At 38.6% G+C, this 22,766-nt stretch overlaps 1 protein-coding gene across 1 annotated transcript in view; it reads left to right on the top strand.

The window, feature by feature from the left end:
* Positions 1–22,766, top strand: part of crhr1 (corticotropin releasing hormone receptor 1) — a 123,726-nt gene that overhangs the window by 53,398 nt on the left and 47,562 nt on the right. The window contains exons 3-4 of the mRNA XM_066641933.1: positions 10,903–10,953; positions 17,567–17,686. Coding sequence (XP_066498030.1) covers positions 10,903–10,953; positions 17,567–17,686 — 171 coding nt within the window. The remainder of the gene's footprint in view (positions 1–10,902; positions 10,954–17,566; positions 17,687–22,766) is intronic.

Genomic DNA, 22,766 nt, shown 5'->3' with positions numbered 1-22,766 from the left:
TCATTTATGTACAGTGGGGGAATACATACCTTTTTGAAAACCATTTGCAAAAAAATTAGCTCCACATTGGTCACACAGAATGATTCACAATGGGCTTTCAGCACCTTGGAGAAGGAAATTACTCCACTTCAGGAGTTACTGAAAAACTATTACTCCCTGTGGCTGAGTGTGTATCCTTCAGGTTCTCCGGTTGCCCCCACACTCAAACATAAGGGTATGTGGATTGACTCTGCAAACAGTGTCTATATGTGTGAGTGTGTGGGTGACTATATGTGAGTGATGGCCTGTGATGGACTGTCTGCCCAACCCCCTTTCAATGTGTGTTCCTGCTTTGTGCTGGACCCACAAAAACCCTGAACAGGAAAAAGCGTTTAGAGATGAGAAACTAATGAATCAAGTGAATACTGAGTTCAAATCCAGAGTACATTAACCAAGTAAAGAGTTATGAAATATTAACTACAATGATTTAAAACTATTTTTCAGATTTATTCTACTCTTGGCAATGAGCATGGTGATTTTAGACTCATGTGCAGCTGCCCCTGCGTATTACAGTCTATAATTAAATGCGTATGTATGTGGATATTATATAAACTGTGCACAACTGAACATTACTGTCCACAGTGGGTGCATCTTGAAGTATCTGAAATTAAATTATCTATAATATTGGGGCATTGTGTATCAGTTTTTTTAAGATAATATTTTTATTCTGCAGTGATACATTTTAGAGCTAGGAATGAAGTAAATATTTAAAAAAGAAAGGAAAAAAAGAAGGGAAAGAAGGGAAATACAAGGAAACATCAGCACACCTCCAAAGCCCCTTCTCCAACACTCTGATCTTTGTAAGGAAGCTCAGCCTTGTGACACTGTCACGGTTGAGAAAAGGTGGTTAATGTGGTGAATGTGTCTCTGGAGTTTATGTCACAAGTCACAAGCTTTCATTCTAAGCACAGTAGAGTTACTCTCAATAACTCAATCCTTGACCGTGGCACAGTGAGAGTGCCACTATCTCTGTGTGCACTTTGGTACGTGGATCCATCCCTCTTCTCGCTCTTTTTTGCCTGTTGGTTTTCATCCAGATTGCCTTTCATTCCTGTTTTCTAAACCTTTGCTGTTTGACATGAATTTTCTTCTTGCTTCTTCCTATCTATCCATTATGCTGACTTTGTATTGGGATTTGATTAAAACAAAATGTACAGTACCTTTATATATACAATATCTTTATATATACATTTTACCCTAAACTAATTTTTAATAGAAAAAAAAATAAAAAGCCTGGCAAACCTTTAGGGGAGCCCCCCAGTGACAGTTTACATTAAGAATTACACTGTAAACTTTGGCAGAGTTAAATGCCAATATGAAGAGTTCAATAAATGCTTTCTTTAAAAATAAATTAACAAACAAACAAATTAATTAATTAATTAATTAATTAAACAAGCCACCAAAAGGTACACTGAATTATATAATAAATGTTCAATATATGGTCTAAAATAATCATATATTTAGACTCTACTCTGGTTTATAATAGGACATAACAAGACAAAATACCTTTCGTACACTGAAAGCTTTTTTTCCTGAGTAAATATATTTGTTGTTCTCAGTTACAGTTGAAACGTACATTTTTAAATGTATTAGTGTGAATGAATACTATTTTTCTTCCAGCAAAGTTGAGCTTGTGACAACAATAAACCTGCTTAAAATGTCCAAGCCATGAAGCAGGTAGGAATCACTGATATTTAACATTTACCATTTCATTAATGTCACACCAACAACCACCAGAATGAAACCCATGGAAATCATGTGGTCTTTCTAAAGTTAGCTCATTCCTTTTTCCCTTGTGTGAAAAATACATAAATCTAGGTAACTGAATTGAAATTATGAAGGTTCACTTACCCATTCGCCACAGAGCTAAAGTTCCAGAGAGGTCAAATGAGCATGACAAATGATCTCATATTTTTCCCCTGTTCCTCCTAAAAGGAGCTGGTTTCAAACAACAAATGAACTGCTGAGTGATGATGATTTTGTCGATGGAAACACATTTGTGATTAGACCACAAGAGACAAAGTGATATTGCACAAAATTCAAACATCTTTGTCATTTTATTGTTGGTTGTTAATTAAACGCATTTAGGTCTGGACCGACTATTGAGTATATTGCTATAGATTATAAATTACATTAGAGAAAACAGAAAATAAGCGGCACGGTGGTGCAGCAGGTAGTGTCGCAGTCACACAGCTCCAGGGACCTGGAGGTTGTGGGTTCGATTCCCGCTCTGGGTGACTGTCTGTGAGGAGTTGGTGTGTTCTGCCCATGTCCGCGTGGGTTTCCTCTGGGTGCTCCGGTTTCCTCCCACAGTCCAAAAACACACGTTGGTAGGTTGATTGGCGACTCAAAGTGTCCGTAGGTGTGAATGTGTGTGTGTCTGTGTTGCCCTGTCAAGGACTGGCGCCCCCTCCAGGGAGTATTCCTGCCTTGCGCCCAATGATTCCAGGTAGGCTCTGGACCCACCGCAACCCTGAATTGGGTTACAGATAATGAATGAAAACAGAGAACATTAAAGTAAAGATTTTCTAGGTGGATTTTGCTCAAGAGTGACAGGAGGGCTCATTTCTGTCATTGTGATGAGGTTTGCGTCAGTCTACCGCAGCACAGTCAGAAGGGAATGACATTCTATAGCGTGTCACAGTGCAGACGAGCGGCTGTTTAACCCAGCAAGCCACACACAAACCTGTGATTAACTCAGTGCACCAGCTCCCACACAGCAATAAGCACTAAAGTGATTAGCAGCCATTCACTGTCAGCACTCTCACTGCTCTTATAAGGATAGCGCTTCACTGCAGTGAACAGAAGCCTCTTCAGGCTTTGTTTTCATGTCTTATTAAATAGGTCTGAGAAAATCACTGTACACTACAGTACTGTACTGTGGGCAAAAGTCACTGGCAATCAAGAAAACATGTATCATAGTAATAGCTACAGCATCAGAATAGAGAATGAGTTAAACTACATGCTTTATTGCTTTTCTGAGAGTCTAAACTTTTGCATACAGCTCTTTAATGTGTAAGTCTCTATATTCTAATGCTAGCCACAAGATTTAAACCACTGATAGGTAAAGTGAATAACACTGATTATCTCATTATATACAAGGCAGCAACTGAACAGTCCGTCCTGGATGTGATGTACTTAGGACTAATTGGCAAGCATGAGTGAGCCAGGTGGACCAAAGAACACATGGTGTACTGGCAACAGATTCATGGGTACCCATTGCTTATTAATATGTGAGGGCGCAAAGGGGCCACATGGACAAATAGTGTTCTGACACCTTTCTATTATGATGATGAAATGTTGACAGATGCCACTGTAATAATATAATCTGTGTACATACACTCACTTACGAAATAAAACCTCATAATTGTATTTTTATCCTTTTTAAAATGTTTCGGCTAATGACAAGTCCTTTGCACTGTGCTAAACTCTCATGATAAACACAAACTTTCAAATGTTTCAACATTGTTTCAAATAAAATGATTTTATTTTAAAGTTAACAAAAAAAATATATCTCTAAATTTACTGCAGTGGAGAAGAGTTTTTTGTTTTGACAGCAACAATGTCTTATAAAGAGTTTGTACTGACCCAATGCAAATATTGCCACAACTATTGAGAAAATAAAAAATGAAGCATTTTAGTCCGCAATAATCAAAAAAAAAAAAAAAAGAAAAAGGCCTCAAAGTCCTAGGGGACAACAAAATGTTTATTTTTGTTTACTTTAATGTCAGTGTCCTATAAACAGAAGGCTAAACAGAACACATGTAACAATCAGCTCTCAGTGCAGTTCCTTGTGTAATTGTGCACTTATTACATAACTGGTGGAATAACACCAGTCCCTGGCCAGGATGTGCTCATTCTTGTATTTACTCTAGGATTATCCACTAATGCACGAGGCTCTGTCTGCTCTCTAATTTGTCTAGATGTTACTCCCAGCTGCCAGGTGCCTTACCCTTTCACTCCACTGAATTTCTGTCTTTAAACTTTTTGTGTATATTGATTTGAGTGCTGTTGATATGATTCGGTACTTTATATATATATATACACACAGGGCTGACTAGGTGAGCTCTTGGTTTGCTGGAATAAAAAACTGTAGCTATTCCACACTGTTGCCAATAAGACCCTGCCATAAGCAATTGGACATATTTCCGAATACAAAGCCCCCCTGGCAGAAGACACATATAATATATTTCCAAACCATGCTTACAAATACTTGTTAATCAAGTGACAGGGAGAATGCGCACCACTAAATTGTGGTGTATTGATCTTAACGCATTGATTTTAGAACAGCAACAGACCAATTTAATCAGTCGTAGCTTATAAAGTATGTGCATATTTTTGGACTAGTGAATATTTCTATAGGAGTCGCACTGGAGGTTGTCAGTTGAAGTCTCGCTCCGGGTGACTGTCTGTGAGGAGTTTGGTGTGTTCTCCCTGTGTCTGCGTGGGTTTCCTCCGGGTGACTGTCTGTGAGGAGTTTGGTGTGTTCTCCCTGTGTCTGCATTGGTTTCCTCCGGGTGCTCCGGTTTCCTCCCACAGTCCAACAACACATGTTGGTAGGTGATTTCAAAAAAAGTGTCCATAGGTGTGAGTGAATGTGTGTGTTTAACCCTGCAAAGGACTGGTGCCCCCTCCAGGATGTGTTGCTGAGATGTGATTCCGAGTAGGCTCCGGACCAACATCGACCCTGTACTGGATAAGCGGTTTCAGACAATGAATGAATGAATGAATGAATGAATATTTCTTTATTCTACTTTTGTGCAAACAGTTTCTCCTTACACACGCATTTAGAAAAAAGGCCAAAGGAGAAACTGTTCTTCATTCCAAAAAATTTAAATAGAATAATACACCAGTCTTTCCAAGTTGTGCTCAAGCTCTTACCCCTCTATCCACACTGAAATCCCAGGCTGATGGAGCTGTGCTGTGGAGTCCCTCTTCCTCATCTCCTCTCTCTCTATCAGTGCTCAGTCATCTGCACTGTGACCATCTGTTCCTGGAGCTCGCCACTGATCCACAATCTGACGGCCCAAACAACATGACTCTGGGGTAGAGGTTGAATGTCATTATCTCTGATGCTCAATGGATGCAGTGCAATATTCAGAATTACTCTTTTTAATGATTTCTCCTCATGACTGAGAAAATTAAAGGTATTTGCTGGACAATCAGTGCTTCTTTCATTGCATCAAGAGTCTCTTAGGGCATCCTCACCCATGTAGTTTGTTTGCTCTGGTCCGAATCAGTTAAGAGGTTTATCTTAACTGAGGTTAATATGAGTTAAGAAGTCTATCTTAAGAGTATTTTCCCCTTGGTTTGGTTTGACAGATGGTAAAATCAAAGTGCACCAAAATGCATCACTGCAAACTACGTAAGAATGTTCTTCAGTGGACTAAAGAGTGCAGATGTGAAAATGCCCTTAGTCACCTTTAAAGGTACATTTACACTGTCCGTGCCTTTAGGAACAATAATGTACCTCTACTGTACCTTTTTTCCTGAGTGCACTATTGCAACCTGTTTAATATTTTCACATGTAAAATATCAGCTTATAAAAAAGGCTATCAGAACATTTAAATGCTTAAATCAATGTTAGAATTGCTCCTACTAAATATCTTCTAGCTGAACATTGTCAGATTTCCTTCAGCTGTAGTAAGCCCTGTGTGTAAATATGAGCATAGATCGCTTGAAAACAGGAATATCTGCCAAGCGGAAATGGTCCCTTTAGCTAGCCCCTCCGAGCGAGAAAACTGGGTCAGAGGGGAATCGATCCTGAAACACTCCATAAACACAGCAGTGCAGTGCCTGATATCCAGACATGTGGTGTGGAGCACAGTTCCTCTCCAAAGTCCGGTAGCTCCCAAAAGACACAAGGGAAGCATATGTGTTTACTTCACACATCCTCTGAGAACCATGTTCTCCCCATAAAGCCCCCAAACTAAGCACACACGTGGTCGCAGGGATAAACTCCACATGCAATAAAAACATCATGAGGTTTTACATCCAAGCCAATACAAATGGGCTCTAAGTTTTAAAAATAATCTGCCAAGTCCAGGACATACAATTAGAGAACAAAATAAATGTTCTTTAGAGAAAGTAATCTGACCTCATCTCGTCTAGCTACTGAATCTGGATAGCAGCCATTCCCAAGACACTAAATAAAATGAGAGCATTTACTGCACAAAATAATTGGCAAGCAAATGTTTTTTATATATAGGCGGGATTTTTTGGTACATTCTCATTAAAAGCTGCTTCTAACTACCACCTAACACGTAGGCTAATAACATTAGCATTAGAGCTTCCAAAGTAGCTACAACTACATAAGTGATCCATTAAAGGAACACTAGGTATTTTATTATTATTATTATTATTTAGCTCCAGTTCATTGTAATTCATTTCTTTACAGCACTGTACTGAAATCAAGAGGATGGGGGAGGGGAGGGATGGCTGTGGTGTACCCTACCCTACTCTAAACATTACATAGTGCATTTTTTTATAGCGCTGAGCCCAGACTAGCAACAACAGAGGCTCAATTCTCCCTATTACACCTCAGTGAAGCATCACAATGATTTTGAAGCTGTAATTTTAAACAATAGATTTTACATAGTCATTCTTTAACCAAAATGATAATTCTAAAAATAGTTTAGGGGCAGCACGGTGGTGCAGCAGGTAGTGTCACAATCACACAGCTCCAGGGACCTGGAGGTTGTGGATTTGAGTCCCACTCCGGGTGGCTGTCTGTGAGGAGTTTGGTGTATTCTAACTGTATCTGAATGGGTTTCCTTCGGGTGCCCACGTTTCCTCCCATTGTCCAAAAACACGTTAGGTGACTGAAAAGTGTCCGTAGGTTTGAGTGAATGTGTGTGTATGTGTGTCACCCTGTGAAGGACAGGCACCCCCTCCAGGGTGTGTTACTGCCTTGCGCCCAATGATTCCAGGTTGGCTCTGGACCCACCGTGACCCTGAACTGGCTAAGCGGTTACAGACAATGAATGAACAATGATAAAAATGTATTAATACTTCCTTATTTTATCCTTGTATGGCAATACCAAACATTATTAAATGATAATTAATGAACCCTATTCTCAATCATTAAATACTTTGGCTGCTTTCTTTTCCCCCCATTATTTATCCATTAGCTGTAAACAAGCAGGTGTTGAGTATTTGTGTGAAAGTTGGTCATGTGTGTTCCAACAATATGTGCCAGTCAGGGAAAGATCACAGTCATTATGTCAGTCAGTGACTAAGTAATAGCCAGCTGGTCTTTTAGGCTGGTCCACTGGTCAGCCTGGATGTAAGAGGCCATCACCTGCCAAGCTTATTACATTTTACAGTGATCCTCATGCATACCAGAGGGCCATTCAACATTTGCTGAATGTAAATTTGATTGTTCATATCAATTATGAATGCTATGTGGAAAGAGCTTCTCAGACTATTCACTTGTGCAGGGGTCGGCCAACAGGCAGCAGTGTGGATGTGTCACCTCAAACAGCATGGCGTCCGTTAGGCTAAGAGCATCCCTTTTGTGGCGTAAATGATTAATAGGTTGGCCTGTTTTTATCTGGGTGAGCAGCAGACCACAGGGAGAATGAAGAGGCAAACGGAAAATTCTGCAGAGATGAGAAGCAAAGGCCAGTTAGAGCAAATCAACACAGTAAATACCACCGAGGAGATTCAACTGTGGCGTGGCCAGAACAAATGATTTAGAAATGGGTCATGTTGTCAGGCAGCATTAGCCATTAAACCTGCTGTCCTGACGTTATATGCTGTGGCACTAGATCTATTACAACAAGATCCATTATAAACCTGTGTTACACACTGGTGACATCCGCCTAAAAGCAGAGTAAAATGCAGTCACGCCGTGCAAAGTGTGGGGTGCATGTAACTCCATGAGTTACTAGGTGGCTTTAAAAATCTGTTCTTAATCGGATTTCTGCAGTTATCTGATTTCTGATTCAGAGAGTCACATACACAGCATCCCCCAATTTCTGAGATCTGAGTAAGGTCTAGAAATCATATTAAGAAATATGCGTTAAGAGAGCTGGATTTTAGCTCAGTAATCTGCTTTCTTTTAGATTTCCCAGTATGCGCATGTGTACATTCTGAACTTCTCTCATCATCCTGTATCTCAAAATTCAGCAGACCCAATTATGTGTCCAGCAGCTCGGGTCTCTGCCTGTAACAGAGCTACACGCTGTATTCAGGAACAGACGTTCATTTAAAAAAGCTTGTCTCCATCTCAGCAGCAGTGGACAGAAAGCTGTGAGAAGAAAATAAGATCCATATTTGCAGGTGAAGCTGGTCACAGGAAGCAGGAAGTTTGTCAAATCTTTCTGTCAATGCTGGCTGTTGCAAAGCAAAAATCAGATTATTGCTTATTGCGTTGATCAGATTACTCACACAATCTGATTTTGTGCAGTTATCAGATTATTGAGTGTAAATACACTCATTGTTTCAAATAAATTCCACTGGAGTCTAAAAGGAAAAGACATTTGTTGGATGTGTCACGTATGTGTGAACGATCATTATTAATGGCCTAGTTCGTATTGTCAAAAATGACATAATTACTGTTTTGTTAATTTGTTTTAAATGAGTGCTCTTTGGCTGATTATTATGATTATATAAATTAGTGTTCTCATATTGTTCAAAATTAATATTTTTCCATTAAAAATATTAGCTTCGTATGTTTCCCTGTGAAGGACTGGCGCCCAGGCACTCCAGGGTGTATTCCCGCCTTGCGCCCAATGATTCCAGGTAGGCTCTGGACCCACCGCGACCCTGAATTGGATAAGCGGTTACAGATAATGTATGAATGAATGAGCTTCTTATGTTTACAACAGCATAGTGGCGCAAAAAGTAGTGTCGCTGGTGGTCCTGGGGTTGTGGGTTCGAGGCCCCATCTGGGTGACTGTCTGTGAGTTCCCACTTTGTGTCCTGTGATTCCGGGTAGGCTCCGGATCCACTGCGACCCTGAACTGGATAAACTGTTACAGACAATGAATGAACGAATGAATGTTTACAACAAAAATGTTTGACAGGAAGGTCAACTACAAAACCTGTATCCGTTTACAGTTAATTTAAGGCTTGGGATATTTGGACTGTGCTGTTAGATGTTAGCTGAAACAAATTATAATGATTTTAAAAAGTGTTCCACACTATGGTTTATGCACTATTCATTTGAGTTAATTAAGGAGGAATACTTTCATGTGCATTGAAGATATTCTCCTGCAAATTTAGCTACTGTTTCAGCCAGAGGCAGAGTTAGGACAGCAATGATGGCAATTATCCAACACCAAGAAATGAGTGACATCTCACAGCAAACCAATCTCTCCTTATGACTCAGTATGAGCCTTTGGTGATTTTTTTTTTTTTTTTCATTTAGTTCTTCTTCCTTCTCTTGATCACAGATGATAGACTTAAGGGCACACTGCTTTACTGAAGATACACCATGCTGCCTTATCAGCAATATTATTAAAAGCAGCCACAGCTATAATCAGTGCCTGCTGCCTTGTATTTAAACAGATAGCATCTGGGCTGAGAGCTTTGATCTCTATCCAGTCTAAAAAAGAATGAACTCTAGTGGAGGGAAGCAGATTTGGAGGTGACCCCTCAAGAGGTGAAGCAAGAAAGGGGAAGGTCCTTTTTGATGAGTTGCAGATGCTCCTGTATATGACATACACACTCCGTTTTTGAAAGTACTACATAGGCTTTGAAACTCTAACTGTGTACAATGTATGAGCAAACATTTTGGACAATCTCTCATTTGACAATCAAGTTTATTAAGAAGATGGTTGTACTACACTGGAGCAGCAGATTCTACTCTTTTAGAAAAGACTAGATAGAGGGACATTTCTGTGAGGATTTGATAGCGGTAAGGAGCTAATGGTATATTAATATGGATGGTGTATATGGGGTATATAAATGTGTCACACGGTTTAAGACACATTCTGTTCTGTCACAAGTTTCTGTGTCAGCAAGGTCTTGAACTATTGGTTATACACTGTGACAAGGTCAAGAATCAATAAGCACCTATGTGACCTCTGTGTTTGGCAACTACAAAGGACATAAAAGAAAAAAACAGCAACAACTCACACACAGAGAAACTAAATTCTATGTGACTTCTGCCATTGTGATGAAAAAGCATTTATAACTTGTATTCATGTGCAGATGTTCCATTCAAAAGAAACATTTTGCCATTAACCTCCACCCAGCAATATTTTCATCTTTGTTATCTGTCCACTTTGAGCCGAACAACTCATCTCAAATATGCTTGTATCTTTTTAGATTTAAAGCATCTCACAACTGGCCTGTAACGCTCATTCATTTCTCATATACTTACATTTGGGGATGGCTCCGCGGGGCGTGCGCTCATCTTGTATAACATTTGGCTTTATGGCATTTGCCAGGCGCTCTTACTGAGAACGGCTTATAATTCTACAAATGTAGACTAATGCAGTGGTAGGCGTCTATCCCAAGATCTCTTTCTTGTTACAGCATTGTTTTCCTGCCAATGCCACAGATCTCAGGTAGCTGTATTGAAATTGTCACAAATAGCATTCTTCTTGACGCAGAGTTGAAAATCAAACCTTTTATGTGAATTAAAAAGCAACTTTAATCAGAGAGGAGTATTTTGCATGGGATTTGACAAGGAACATTACACTGCTGCATCTCACAATCACAATCGTCTGTGATTTCTGTCTTAGCCTTGAAAAATCTGTACTGAATATACAAGGAGCAGACTGAATCCACTCTGGAGGAGCGTGCCTTATTTTGTGGATTATGTTCCAATAGTACAGTCTACACTACAATTTGATAGGCATTTACACTGACATGTTGGTTTTAACATACATTTTTCTGTGGTTTTCTCTCCAGCTCGCACTTTGATACTGTGGAATCAAACATCCAGCTCCAGTAATTCCACTGGTGAGTTTATTCTCCAAATGCTAATTGTGCTATTAAACATTTCATTAGAGGTAAAAAGCACTGCATAGTGATGTTTTAACATATTCATGTTATTAATGAGCCATTGCCATGGATGAACATTTCTGCTTGGAAACTGCAGTTATTTTTTAAATGCAGCCTCAAAAACGTAGATGTGGAAATGTCAGGGTCTTATAGGTCACAGACCTAATGAACGAAATGACGTGATCTTTCAGGGTGGGACTTTGCAGGTAAGTGGCAGAGTGGTGGGAGGAGATAAATGGATTGATAGAAATAAATTCTAAATATGTTGAATATTCAGAGATTGTACAGGGCTTGATTGCTAAATCAATTCCAAAATTGACTCAGAAATATCCCATAATTTGAGGTCAGCCATACAAACACTAAGAAAGCTTCACTGACTTCTTTCTTGTTGCGACAGATAACATCTCAGAGATAATATCCAAATCAAAATCTAAACCATGTCAGCTTGACCCTGCCATCACCTCACTCATAAATCTTTGTCTCTCACATGGCCACTCCAATCTGCCTTCTCATGAATCTTTAGCTTACATCTGGCTCTGTTCCTCCTTCTCTGAAAACAGTTACTGTCACCCTATACAGACATTTGTTTGTCTCCCCTGTCTCTGGTTTTGTTTCTGTTCTACTTCTACTTGATCTCATCGCAGTTTTTAAAATATAGTCAATCATATCTTGTAAAACTGCTCAGATCTTGGGACAATATTCGTCTTCATTTCCACCATTCATATTGATTTCCTGTATTCAGGAGTTAGATCCTGGGACATTCCTGTGTCACATCTTGCTTAGACTACTGCAGTACCCTGTTTTCTTGTCTACCTTCAAAACCACTTTGCCCGCTCCAGCAGAATTTTGGTTCCCCTCAAGAAATGTGCCCCCAATCCCTCCATCCTTCACCAGTTACACTGGCTACTGGGTAACAACTCATGTTCACTATAAAATTCTGTTAACAATCAGAGCCCTGCATGGCCTCACACCTGTATATCTGTCACTACTACTCCCTCCATATGGCTCATCCTCTGATTCAGGTCGTCTGGCTGTCCCCAGGCTCAGGCTCTGGGTGGCAGGTCAGTGTTGCTGCCACCTCTCATTGGAGCTCTTTACATCCGTCTATTTACTCCTGACCTACCTTTTTTCAGAGTGCTTCCACAAAAACACCTCACTTGATTTAAATTATTTTATTTATTTTTTTGTTCCAGTCCCATTGTTGTAAGTTTTTGTAATGCTCAGCTGTATTATAAATTAGGGTTTCCCTCAATATACTTCTGAGTGAAAATAAGGAAAATAGGTTTGATTGAACTTGTTTTTTCCTGGGGTTTTTGACCTGGGGTGTGTGATAGGCACTACACGAGTACTTATTACCACATATTATTTTTTTATTAAACATACATATAGAAAAAACAGAGCAAAAATCTAAAGTAGCCATTTAAAATGACATCGGCATGTCAAAAAAATAAATGCCTTGTTCAGTTTAACCCAGGCAGGCCAGCCATCATAATTCTGTTTTTCACCTTGACCTAATTATGTAAAGCTATAATTATACAAAGCTAATTATATAAATAAAATCTAATGCCTGCAGCAGCGGTGTTGTTACACGGTGTGTAGCCATAGCTACACCTGTGTCACTGAAAAAAGTCCTCACCAGGCAGAGAACACTTCAATAATGCACTGTGGTGTACAGACATTATATGACGCTAAATTAATTTCTCAAATCAGACATTCATATTTTAGACTAAGTTCTGCGTGCCAAATAAACAAAACAAAAAAAACAAAGAATTTATGTTTTTTTGTTTTCTTTTTCCCAGTAAGCTGCCTTATGCCTCCCAATGGGGAACTGCTTAAAATTACCCTGGAGAGCATTTTTAAAAAGCTCAGTTTTCAGTGACCTAAAATCTTTGGATGTTGACAGTTTGCATTAGTTAGCTTCAGTACACAAGCAGGATGGATTTGAAACAAAGAAAAAAAGGTGTAGTTTGAGTCTATTCTTTCGATTTTAATTCAAGTGGTTTAACAAAAATATTCCATTAAAGTTTTTAGGAATTACTGCCACTACTACATTGTCCATTTTCACAGGTTCAAGGCACAGGCACAGGCTTGTGGCCTGTTATTTTGTTATTTCATGACAATTTATAAAATTCAAAGATCAGGAGCTGAATATAAGGGTTGAACTTGCATTTAGTAACTGTTCCTGTTAATTCTCAACATACAAACAAGTGTGGATGTAAGTAAAAGAACAAAAACAAAACTATCAGGGAGATAGCAGATACTTTTGGAGTGGTCTAATCAAACAAATGGTACATTCTTACCATTACATTAACATCGGGCTAAGTCAAGAACACTATGGAAGAGGAACATATAACTTTGTTGCAGTCTACAATCAAGAAACACCTACATGAATCTAAAGACACAGAGTGTAAAAGATTATATTTTGCTATAAACAAGCTGCCCAGTTCTGGAAGTATCCAAAGCATACCACATCGGTCAAACTTGGTGGAAGCAATGCTATGGGTGTGTATTGCAAAAGTGTAACTAGAAGCTACTCACAATTTGACTCCTGATGAAACTAGCAGGGTGAATCCCAAGGTTTGTAGAGCTACTTGGATTCAAATGCTGCAGTACAAACAAACAATGAGGAAACAAGTCTCACCTGACCACAGAACTGTCAGTCAGTTTTCTAATTATATTTGAGTTTGTGGAAATGGAGGGACAATGTAAAGACAGATGTAGTTCCTACAGTAGATGCAAGATTTGTTAAACTTGAATGAAAACTGAATGCCTGTGCTTTTGTTGCATATTGATCACTTTGATACAGATCCAGTGTAAAGAGGCTACATGATGAAAACTGTGTCATTGACCATATATTTCTGGATCTGTAAAACATTAATATACTTTTGTATTTTAAAGTCACAAAGCTCACAACTGGTGAGTGAAATATTTACATTCAGTTTCAAATCAGATGGAATCTAAATGTTTAAATGCTGTGATATTTCTGAATCAAACATCGAGTGCATTTTGTAGTGGCATAACTCCTACACAGTTTCAATGGCATGCTACATTGTTACATATGTGAAGCACAGTGTAAAATGTAGCTTTTTAAATAATCCAGTAATTCTTTTCTTTGTTTGGTTTAAATCTGAATAAGTTAAATCAGTTTCAAAATCTCTTGTGGCTAAAATGTATGCACGATGATGTCAAATGCATGTACAGCGACATTTAACCGTTCAAAATAGTGTTTCACTGATGACCTACTTTCAGCAGATTTTCAAAACACATAATTCTTTAATAAGAATCGTCCAGCTCCATTGTTGATTTACATATAAATCAGTGTTTCTGAAAGCCTACGATAGATGTGAATCCAAGAATGTTGTGTACACGTTCAGCTTTTCTGCATTAATAAAGACTGAATTTATGATGTGTTTTTTTATTAATATTATTTTATTTATCAGAAGAATGGGAGTTCAGATTTCAGCTTTGTGAGCTGCCTCCTCTGATCTGTGCCTCGTAAATTAGGCGAAGGTCCCTCCAGACACAATGTGCTGTGCTTTTTTTTTGTTTGAATGGGAGAGTAGCTGGCATTCATGTCATTTTTCAGCAGCCGTGTGCTCTCCTAACAGTAAGGGAGCATGGGATATCCTTAATGGTGGTAAAGGAGAACGAGAGCACTTTTTGTCTATCAGGTCTCATACCATTAGGCACATTCTAGTGGACTGATTGTAGGTCATACTTTCCAACACTGCCTTAATTGAAGCAGACTCTTCTGTATGCACACAATCCATCTTTTAATAGTTTCATGCTGAATCCAGCATTTTTTCTTCTTGATTCCCTCTAAAGCATGAATGATATATATTTTGACTGATAAATTAGGGGCATAGAGTCAAGACTCCCCCAGTTTCATCATGCTACTCATCTGGAAGTGTAAGATAAGCATGTTTTTCCTCCAAGAAATGTGAAGCCCAACACTGCTTCTTTTCAAACCTATGACATCCTTGCCAGTTGCTATCAAGTGACTTTGGACAGTGCAGTGGACACTGAGTGGAACACTAACTGCCCTGTTCTGTTATAATATCTATGTCTGTGTCTGTATAATATCTGTGTCTGTGTCTTTCTAAGTGATGGAGGATAGAATGGGTAATTCAACATACTCAGAATAGACTAGGCCTGGAATGGTATTCCTATGGATCAAACTCACAGTCTCCTAGTTGTGGGATTTACTCTATTTCAGCATCATAAGTCAGGGTACCCGTCTCTGCAATGACCCTGTATTACAACACCACATATGTTCACTGAAATGTTGGTAGAGTTTCAGTCTGTTGTTGCAGAGATGAACCTTGGTCTTATGCCCTTAAGGTGATAACACCCACACACCTCATTTGCATCCCTCCGACTAATTAACATCAGGCTTTTGGGGATCAAAGCTGTGGGATTGTCTATCCCCTTAAGAAGGAGGTCTGGGAGGGGTGAACATCCTGTATTTAACAGAGCAATTGTGAGACATTTAAGACAGCTTTGGGTCATGACATGACATGACACAGACAATACTGGTAAGGAGCTCTCTGCTTACAACCCGGTGTTTCTTAACTAGTTACTTTGACATGGACCTGCCAACAATTATGGCATCATATGGACAACATTGGGGATCTAGATTCACAACAACACTGGCATAGTTGGAATGATGATGGCCGGTTATATTTACACCAAAGGCCAACGGTTGTACTTGGTAGCCTGGCGACATGGATTTTGGCAGTGCCAAATTTGAAATATTTATAAAATATTTTATTTGAATACATTTTACTCCTTATATTTCTATTGTAAAAGGTAATCTAGCCCAGCACTTAGGTTGGGGATGACATGTTACAGCACTGACATGTTGACCAGTGGCCATGCCCCACACAGTCACAAGAACTCCAACTCCCAGTAGACATTGGGGGATCACATGGTGCTGATGGACAGCTCCAAAGCCAATCAGAAATCTCAATGGCGCTGTTCTTTCCTGGAGTACTGATTAGACACCTGTCTGGAGGGTATTTAAGTGTGGAGTTCACTATTGTCCTAGTATTAGCCCTGTCTTGACGTGGTTTTTGCTGAGTGTTGTTTAGATTATTTTTTTCCATGTACCAATTTATCTAAGCTTGACCTCTTTTGCCTTGCCTCTATATGATTTGTGGGTATTTTTGGCTGTTCTGGTTTTCTGACCTATGTATGTCTTTTGTTGTACTCTCTTTGTCGGTGATTAAAAAATAAATCAGTCTGCATTCTTCTGTGCTCCTCCTTTGCCTTATAAGCACAAATACCTTTACGTGAAAAGAAGTGATGGAAAAAATGTCAAATTCAATTTAAAAGGATAGCAAAACCATACTAAGAATCTTGTTTTACTGTAAGCTTTGGCCAATATTTAATAATTAGCTATTTAAATATGCATATCACTGCAGAATGAAAGCTTGACAATGCCAGTGTGAGCCAGTTATTAGACCAAACAAATTCAGTCATCACAATCACCAAGAAAGCATGAAAAATTATGGGCTAATAGGGAAACTGACTGCCAAGGCATTAGATGTGTGTTTAATTGGGCGTTTGCCCAGCTCGCTTTATGACTATGTATAAAGTTTAAGAATGCCAACAATCAACGTTAGAGCCAGGATTCCTTCCTTTCTGAGCCAAAGAAGATCAGTGCAAAAGTAATGCAAACAGCTGGACCCAGCTTACCATCTACTATGCCAAAATTCAGTCTTACATCTCAAATGAGCAAATATTATTGCATACTTGTAGAGCCCTAAATATCATGGGAATCCAAACTTGAGCGTTGGAGTAGCAAGCAAACAGCATGAAGGAAAACCCCCATGCAGACACCCCCAAGTGTGTATCAGATATCATAGTGAGAGGAAAAGGATACTGTAGGTTGAGTGTCCTCTTGAGAAGGCGGTATGATGCCTCTTCATGGGGGGCAGTACATCAATAGGCCTTAGAGTTGAACCTGGAACCATATGTGGATCTTTTATATTTACCACCCAAGAGTCTTAATTTACTGGATTAACAAACCCCGCATGAAACTCGCCTCATTGAGACTCCACAAGAAACATTTGGATCTGAGCAGTGGGATCTGTGAGCTAAAGGGCATTTTGCACACAGCCAATGCAGTGGACCCTCAGCCCAATCCAGAGGAGAAGAACAGAGAAATTTTGCTTGGGGAGGCGTGGTCTCAAGGGAGGATTAAGCTGCTTAAAAAAACACTAATGTACAAAATCCACAAAAGATCATTTTTGAAAATAAAAATGTGAGGAAAGAGAAACATTTTTTTTTATTAAAAGGCTAATTAAGACATTGAAAAGTGACAAATAGGAAAAGTCATGTGCGATTTGTGATTCCTTGTGTCATTATAGTTAATGGGCTGCATTTGTCATAAGCAATATCGGTTTACATGTTATGCATTATGTATAAGTCAACGGCTGAATGGAAATTGCATTTGTGCTTGAGAGAATAGAATTTACTGCTGTGTGAACACTAACATGGGGTCAACATCCTTAGAGAGGATGCTCAAAATATCTAATTAAATATATGTTTCTTCCTCTCTTTTTCTCAGGTCTGTTCTGTAACATTTCTATAGATGGCATTGGGACGTGCTGGCCCAGGAGCAGTGCGGGGGAAATTGTATCACGTCCCTGTCCCGAGACCTTCCTGGGAGTCCGCTACAACACCACAAGTAAGTCCAGTACACAACACTGGACCCAGAGAGGAAATTTAACCCTATAAAGATCCCCCACAGCGTATACATGCAAAAGAACCCCATCTTACATTTTCTTGAATTACTTCTCACTCGTGGCTCATTGAAATGAGCAAATATATTCTCAAATGATAAATATATTCTGTTAATTATGAAGAATTCAAACAGTTCATATCAAATTAATGTACACAGATGTTTTAATTATCACTTGGTTTGAAAATGAATTGCCTGTCTTGCGCAATACATTGGTTGCCTTTTTAAATGGTTGTTATTTTCAGTCTAATCATCCAGGCGAACAAGAAAAAAACAATGCAGCATTCATTTCACAACAATTACCATTGTTCCAAACATCTAAGTTCAATCATAGACATGGTTGAAATTCCTGCTTCTCAAAATCCAATTGCAATCCAATCACAATTACAAGTGTAGATTTACCATAAAACCTCACTCCACATCTCAGGTTTCTAGTGTTGGCATTGTAGTGCATTCTGCTTTGGTTTCAAATACAAGCAAACAAAGCAACCAAGAATAAAAATAAATCAATAAATAAAACATTTTTTTAAAGTTAACAGGGAAAACATTTGACTGGAAATTAAATAAAAGCGTGTTCTTTGACTTTTGCACAAATATTATGCTTCTGCATATTTTAAAAACTCTACAACAACAACAACAAAAATATATTACATCTGACCAGGACACAATATTGAAAAAATTACTTGCTATGTTAGTACTTGTATTAAATTTATGCATGTTCGTGCATTAATTTAACAGGACCATCAAAATATTTTTGACACGTTTATGTGACATGACTGCATTGATACCACTCTTGCTGGTCAGTTATTTTGCCCAGCCATGGGGGAATAGGAAGACCTTTCTTTTGACATTTTGATGTTATCAGAAGCCAAACAGCCAGGGAAGTTATTGCTTGGTGTGGGTTCTGTGCAGTTACGTATGGTCTTGTAGATGCTCATGTCACTGGCACTGGTAGATAAGGACTGAAAGAGCCACAGCTGCATCTATGACCTGCTAGATGAGACTCAGAGGCTTTTTTACAGAGACGCAACAGGGAAAAGGGCTTTAATTAGAGACACATTGCTGAGACAATACTAGTTATTTCCCACTGTGAGAAAACTACAGATACCAGATGCCCCCCCACCCCTCATGGTGTAGGTGTAGGTGTGGTGTAGGTTTTCAAAATTAGTTTCACTTGCTGAATATTCACATCCTCCCTCACACTCCTCCTCTACTTTTTCCTAACCTCAGCCTGAGGGAGCATCTGCAGAGTCAGGGGCTTAGTTCCAGCTCCAAATTATGATAATAACTATTATCGAAATGCTGCTTGTGTATTCTTAGTCCATGCATTCATTCCCCCAAAGGATTTTCTCCTTTCTCTCAGTTGTAACCTCCAGGGTAGAGTGTGTTTTTTATTTGTACGGCAGTTAACAGAGTTATAGTGGGAAGCAGACTGCAAAATATGCATGATGTATACACAGCCTGTTACACAGTCAGAATTTCAGATTGTAGATGTATATGTATATATGAATATTCATCTGAACTCCCAATTGACATGGCTTAACCCTTAAATAACTAAAATGTCTTGTTTATTTTTGCTGTTCATATCTTAAAGATGTTTGACACGTGAACACGGATTTTGTTTTATAAAACATTATAATTCCATATTTAAAAATATCGTGATGTTAAAGTCTTTATTCAGTCTTTAAACAACTGAATAGCAACAGAAGATGAGCCACCATGCTGGAATGAAATCCTGCAGCCAAACAGGTTAAAGATAAGACTGGACACCCCTGCTGCAGCCCCTCATCCGGCCAGCAATGACAGGGCAAACCGAGATCGACTTGTGTTATTTTTGGACGGTGGTCTCAGAGAAACAGTGACACTGATATAAACAGGGTAAAGGGTGGATGACAAATTCAATTCTGATTAAAGCACACATTTTATTTCAATAAAGGTTTATATATTTAAGTTTATTTAATTATATTTAAATTAATATTTAAAGAAAATTCAGGACCAGAAAACAATAGCCCCATTGCACATCCCCCCTTTTCTTAAGGATTGGCATATAGGGCTTTACATGGGTTTGATAACCGTTTAATAGTGTGTTTAATTGCTCATTATGGCAAACAGATCTTTCAGCATCTAGTCTTGATTCTGGACACATGTTCACGTTTTGAGTTTGCTCCGTCCCAAATATGGAGGCCACTGTAATAGATGTTCTATTACACATGAAAGCAAAAACAAAGAAAAAGAAACTCATAATTTCACATAAAAAATACACTTCTGAAAAGACTAATATCATTATACAAATCCTCTTCACAGTTACCCTTTCCTCTTGGTAGAACACAGTGTACCAAATACACAAGGGGCTTCTACACTGGCCCATGTTCAACATCTGGAATTTTAATCAAACAGTGAAGGAGCTAGATAAAACAGAAGCAGGAACAGCAGCCGTAGTAAGAAGATGTGCAGCTGTCTGGCATTCATGCCCCTAGAAAAGGGATTTTTCTTGTTTACGGGAGAGAATTTCATAGCTGGAGGCAAAGGATTGTTTTAAGGTCCAGCGTGAGGAAATCTGAATGAGCAGCTATGGAACTGTGAACCATATTGAAAACAGTTGTTTACTATAATTTGGCATGGGTTCCAATTCCCCCGTTTCCTGCTGAAAACCTCAAATCTCTTAAAAAGACAGCAAAAGCTGAAAATCAAATTCTGCATGTTTGACAGTAAAGCTCACACACACACACACACACACACACACATAAAGACAAAGGAAGCAGTAATCAAGAAGCAGACATGGGACAGTGAGTCCAGAACATGTCCCTGAGTGATTGGTTTGAGTAAACAAATCCACACACATACCAAAAACAAAAAATATATAAAAGAGCAGAGGTTTAACTGCAGTGGCTAGAGATAGTTCAAATAATTCCAGTACTCACATATTCATTTTCTATGCAATTTGGAAATATTTTTTCAAAGCTTCAAGAACTGTAGATAAACTACACGGATGGGTTTTTATTTATTTATTTGTTTGTTTATTTTCATTTATTTATTTATTTTGCAATTTTTACTTCAGATTATTTTTCATCCTTGAGTTCCTCTTGAAAAACATTTTTTTACATTCTTTATCAACAAGCTTCTTTTGTTTCTGTGCATTTTAGACTATGTCAATGACCTTTTCAACTGTTGTGTACTTAATGGGTAGATACACCATAAGGACAGAGGTTTGTGGCAATTTCTCATCCAAACTTTCTTTCAGAAATTACTGATATTAATATGGGGTTTGTCCACTTTTACTGCACTAACAGCCTCTACTCTTTTGATGAGGGTTTACACACATTTCTGGAACATTTCTGTTCAAGAACCTTCATGTTATGATGGATGCCAATCCATCAAAAAAGACACTTTACATGGTGGGCTCCATATTTCCAGAGTGGCCTTTATATTCCTCAATCAGACTTTTGGCATTGGGCATGTTGGCTTTGTGTAGTGTCATTTCATTTCATGATTTTCTGTGTAGATTATACAAGCACCGTGTGCACAATTATACACCTGTATGCAAAATGGGTGCATATTAAAGTAGGTGAACACACTAATAATTGGTGTCCACATATGTCTATACATACAGTATATGGCAATGAATATTCATAGCCTGAAAATTCCTGTTCAAACCAGCCCTAATTGCTGCAGACATTAAGTTAGGTGAAACTGATTATATATTAGCAATCCCACCCAAGCATTATACTGTATATCTCCAGGCAGAAAGACTCAAAATAAACGATAGCATAACATGTATTCTCTATGGGCCTCTACAGCTGTAAATGTGAGTGTGTTTGTGTGTGTGCGTGTGTGTGTGTGTGTGTGTCGTATGAGAGGAGAGAACGTGTGCGTGGGTGTACGTAAATGGCATAGAGAGACAAGGCTGCTGATGAATGTGTTGTGGGTGTTCTCACCACTAGCTTCCAGAGCAGTAAAGAATAGAACAGCATTGAATGCTTCACTTCAGTCAGGTATCTGTTGTTCTCTTATTGTTGTTTCATATTCTCTGTATGAAATGAAGCTCCCAGTCTTTATGTGACTGCTAATCAGCTATGTATTCTCAAATTTAGTGTTACTGAGGATTTCAAATATGTGATTAAGAATTATTTTACTGTATAAGTTCACGGCATAACTACCATTCCTTAGTCTATTTGCATTCTGACAAAAACATGAGCACATCTAACTATATTATAGTTCCCAGGTCTCCACATTCATTGCATGATGCTCTTCTTTTACGTTATCCAAGTTCATAGAAGCATTGAGAACTTTGAATGAAGCATTAAATTCTCTGCACCTGATGCATGAAACTCGCAAACAGGATAACACAACAAATGGAAATCTGATTGCAGTTTGTTACTGAGCTTTAGTTTGTGGAAACCTGTGTACCATATTTACATAGAACTATGCCATCTTGCCCTTGTATATGTAACATTTACATGAAGAATTTCATTCAGATCCCTCAGATGTTTAGAAAGTGAGCAAAAAAAAAATCTTCTGAAACTTTCAGCAGCTCATGAGCCAATGGTTATCCTCTGGCATCAGAGTCTGGGATCAAGCAGTAACTGCACTCTTTTTTACCACCCATTGTTTTAAATATGTTACAATTACAATGAACGCAAAAAAAGAACATGCATAAAAACTGATATTTATAATATCACATATGTATTATAAAAATGTATGATTGTACAGATTCCTGGGATTACTCTTACAGCCTTTGGTCTGAACCTCGTCACCTGTAACAAATACTGGAAAACACCTAAATTAAGACTCTCACACCCCTCTTGCCTCTTCCCTGCCCTTATGACAAAGTGTGAGTTACACGGAGATTTGAATTTTGAAGTTACTGAGTGCAGTTTCGCAGAAAGTATAAGAGACTTTGGCCCTCTGCCAGTCCAAAACAACTACTGCAGAGCCCCACAATGACTCACTTGTGAGAAACCCATTACGAAATATGAGTCCATAGCTAATCCATTTAATTATAACACACCAAAGAAGATAATGAGGC

This window comes from Hoplias malabaricus, chromosome 13 (assembly GCF_029633855.1).
Source record: "Hoplias malabaricus isolate fHopMal1 chromosome 13, fHopMal1.hap1, whole genome shotgun sequence".
Lineage (NCBI taxonomy): Eukaryota > Metazoa > Chordata > Actinopteri > Characiformes > Erythrinidae > Hoplias > Hoplias malabaricus.
Note: the sequence above shows the minus strand (reverse complement) of the source record. Positions and strands in the feature narration are given on the sequence as shown.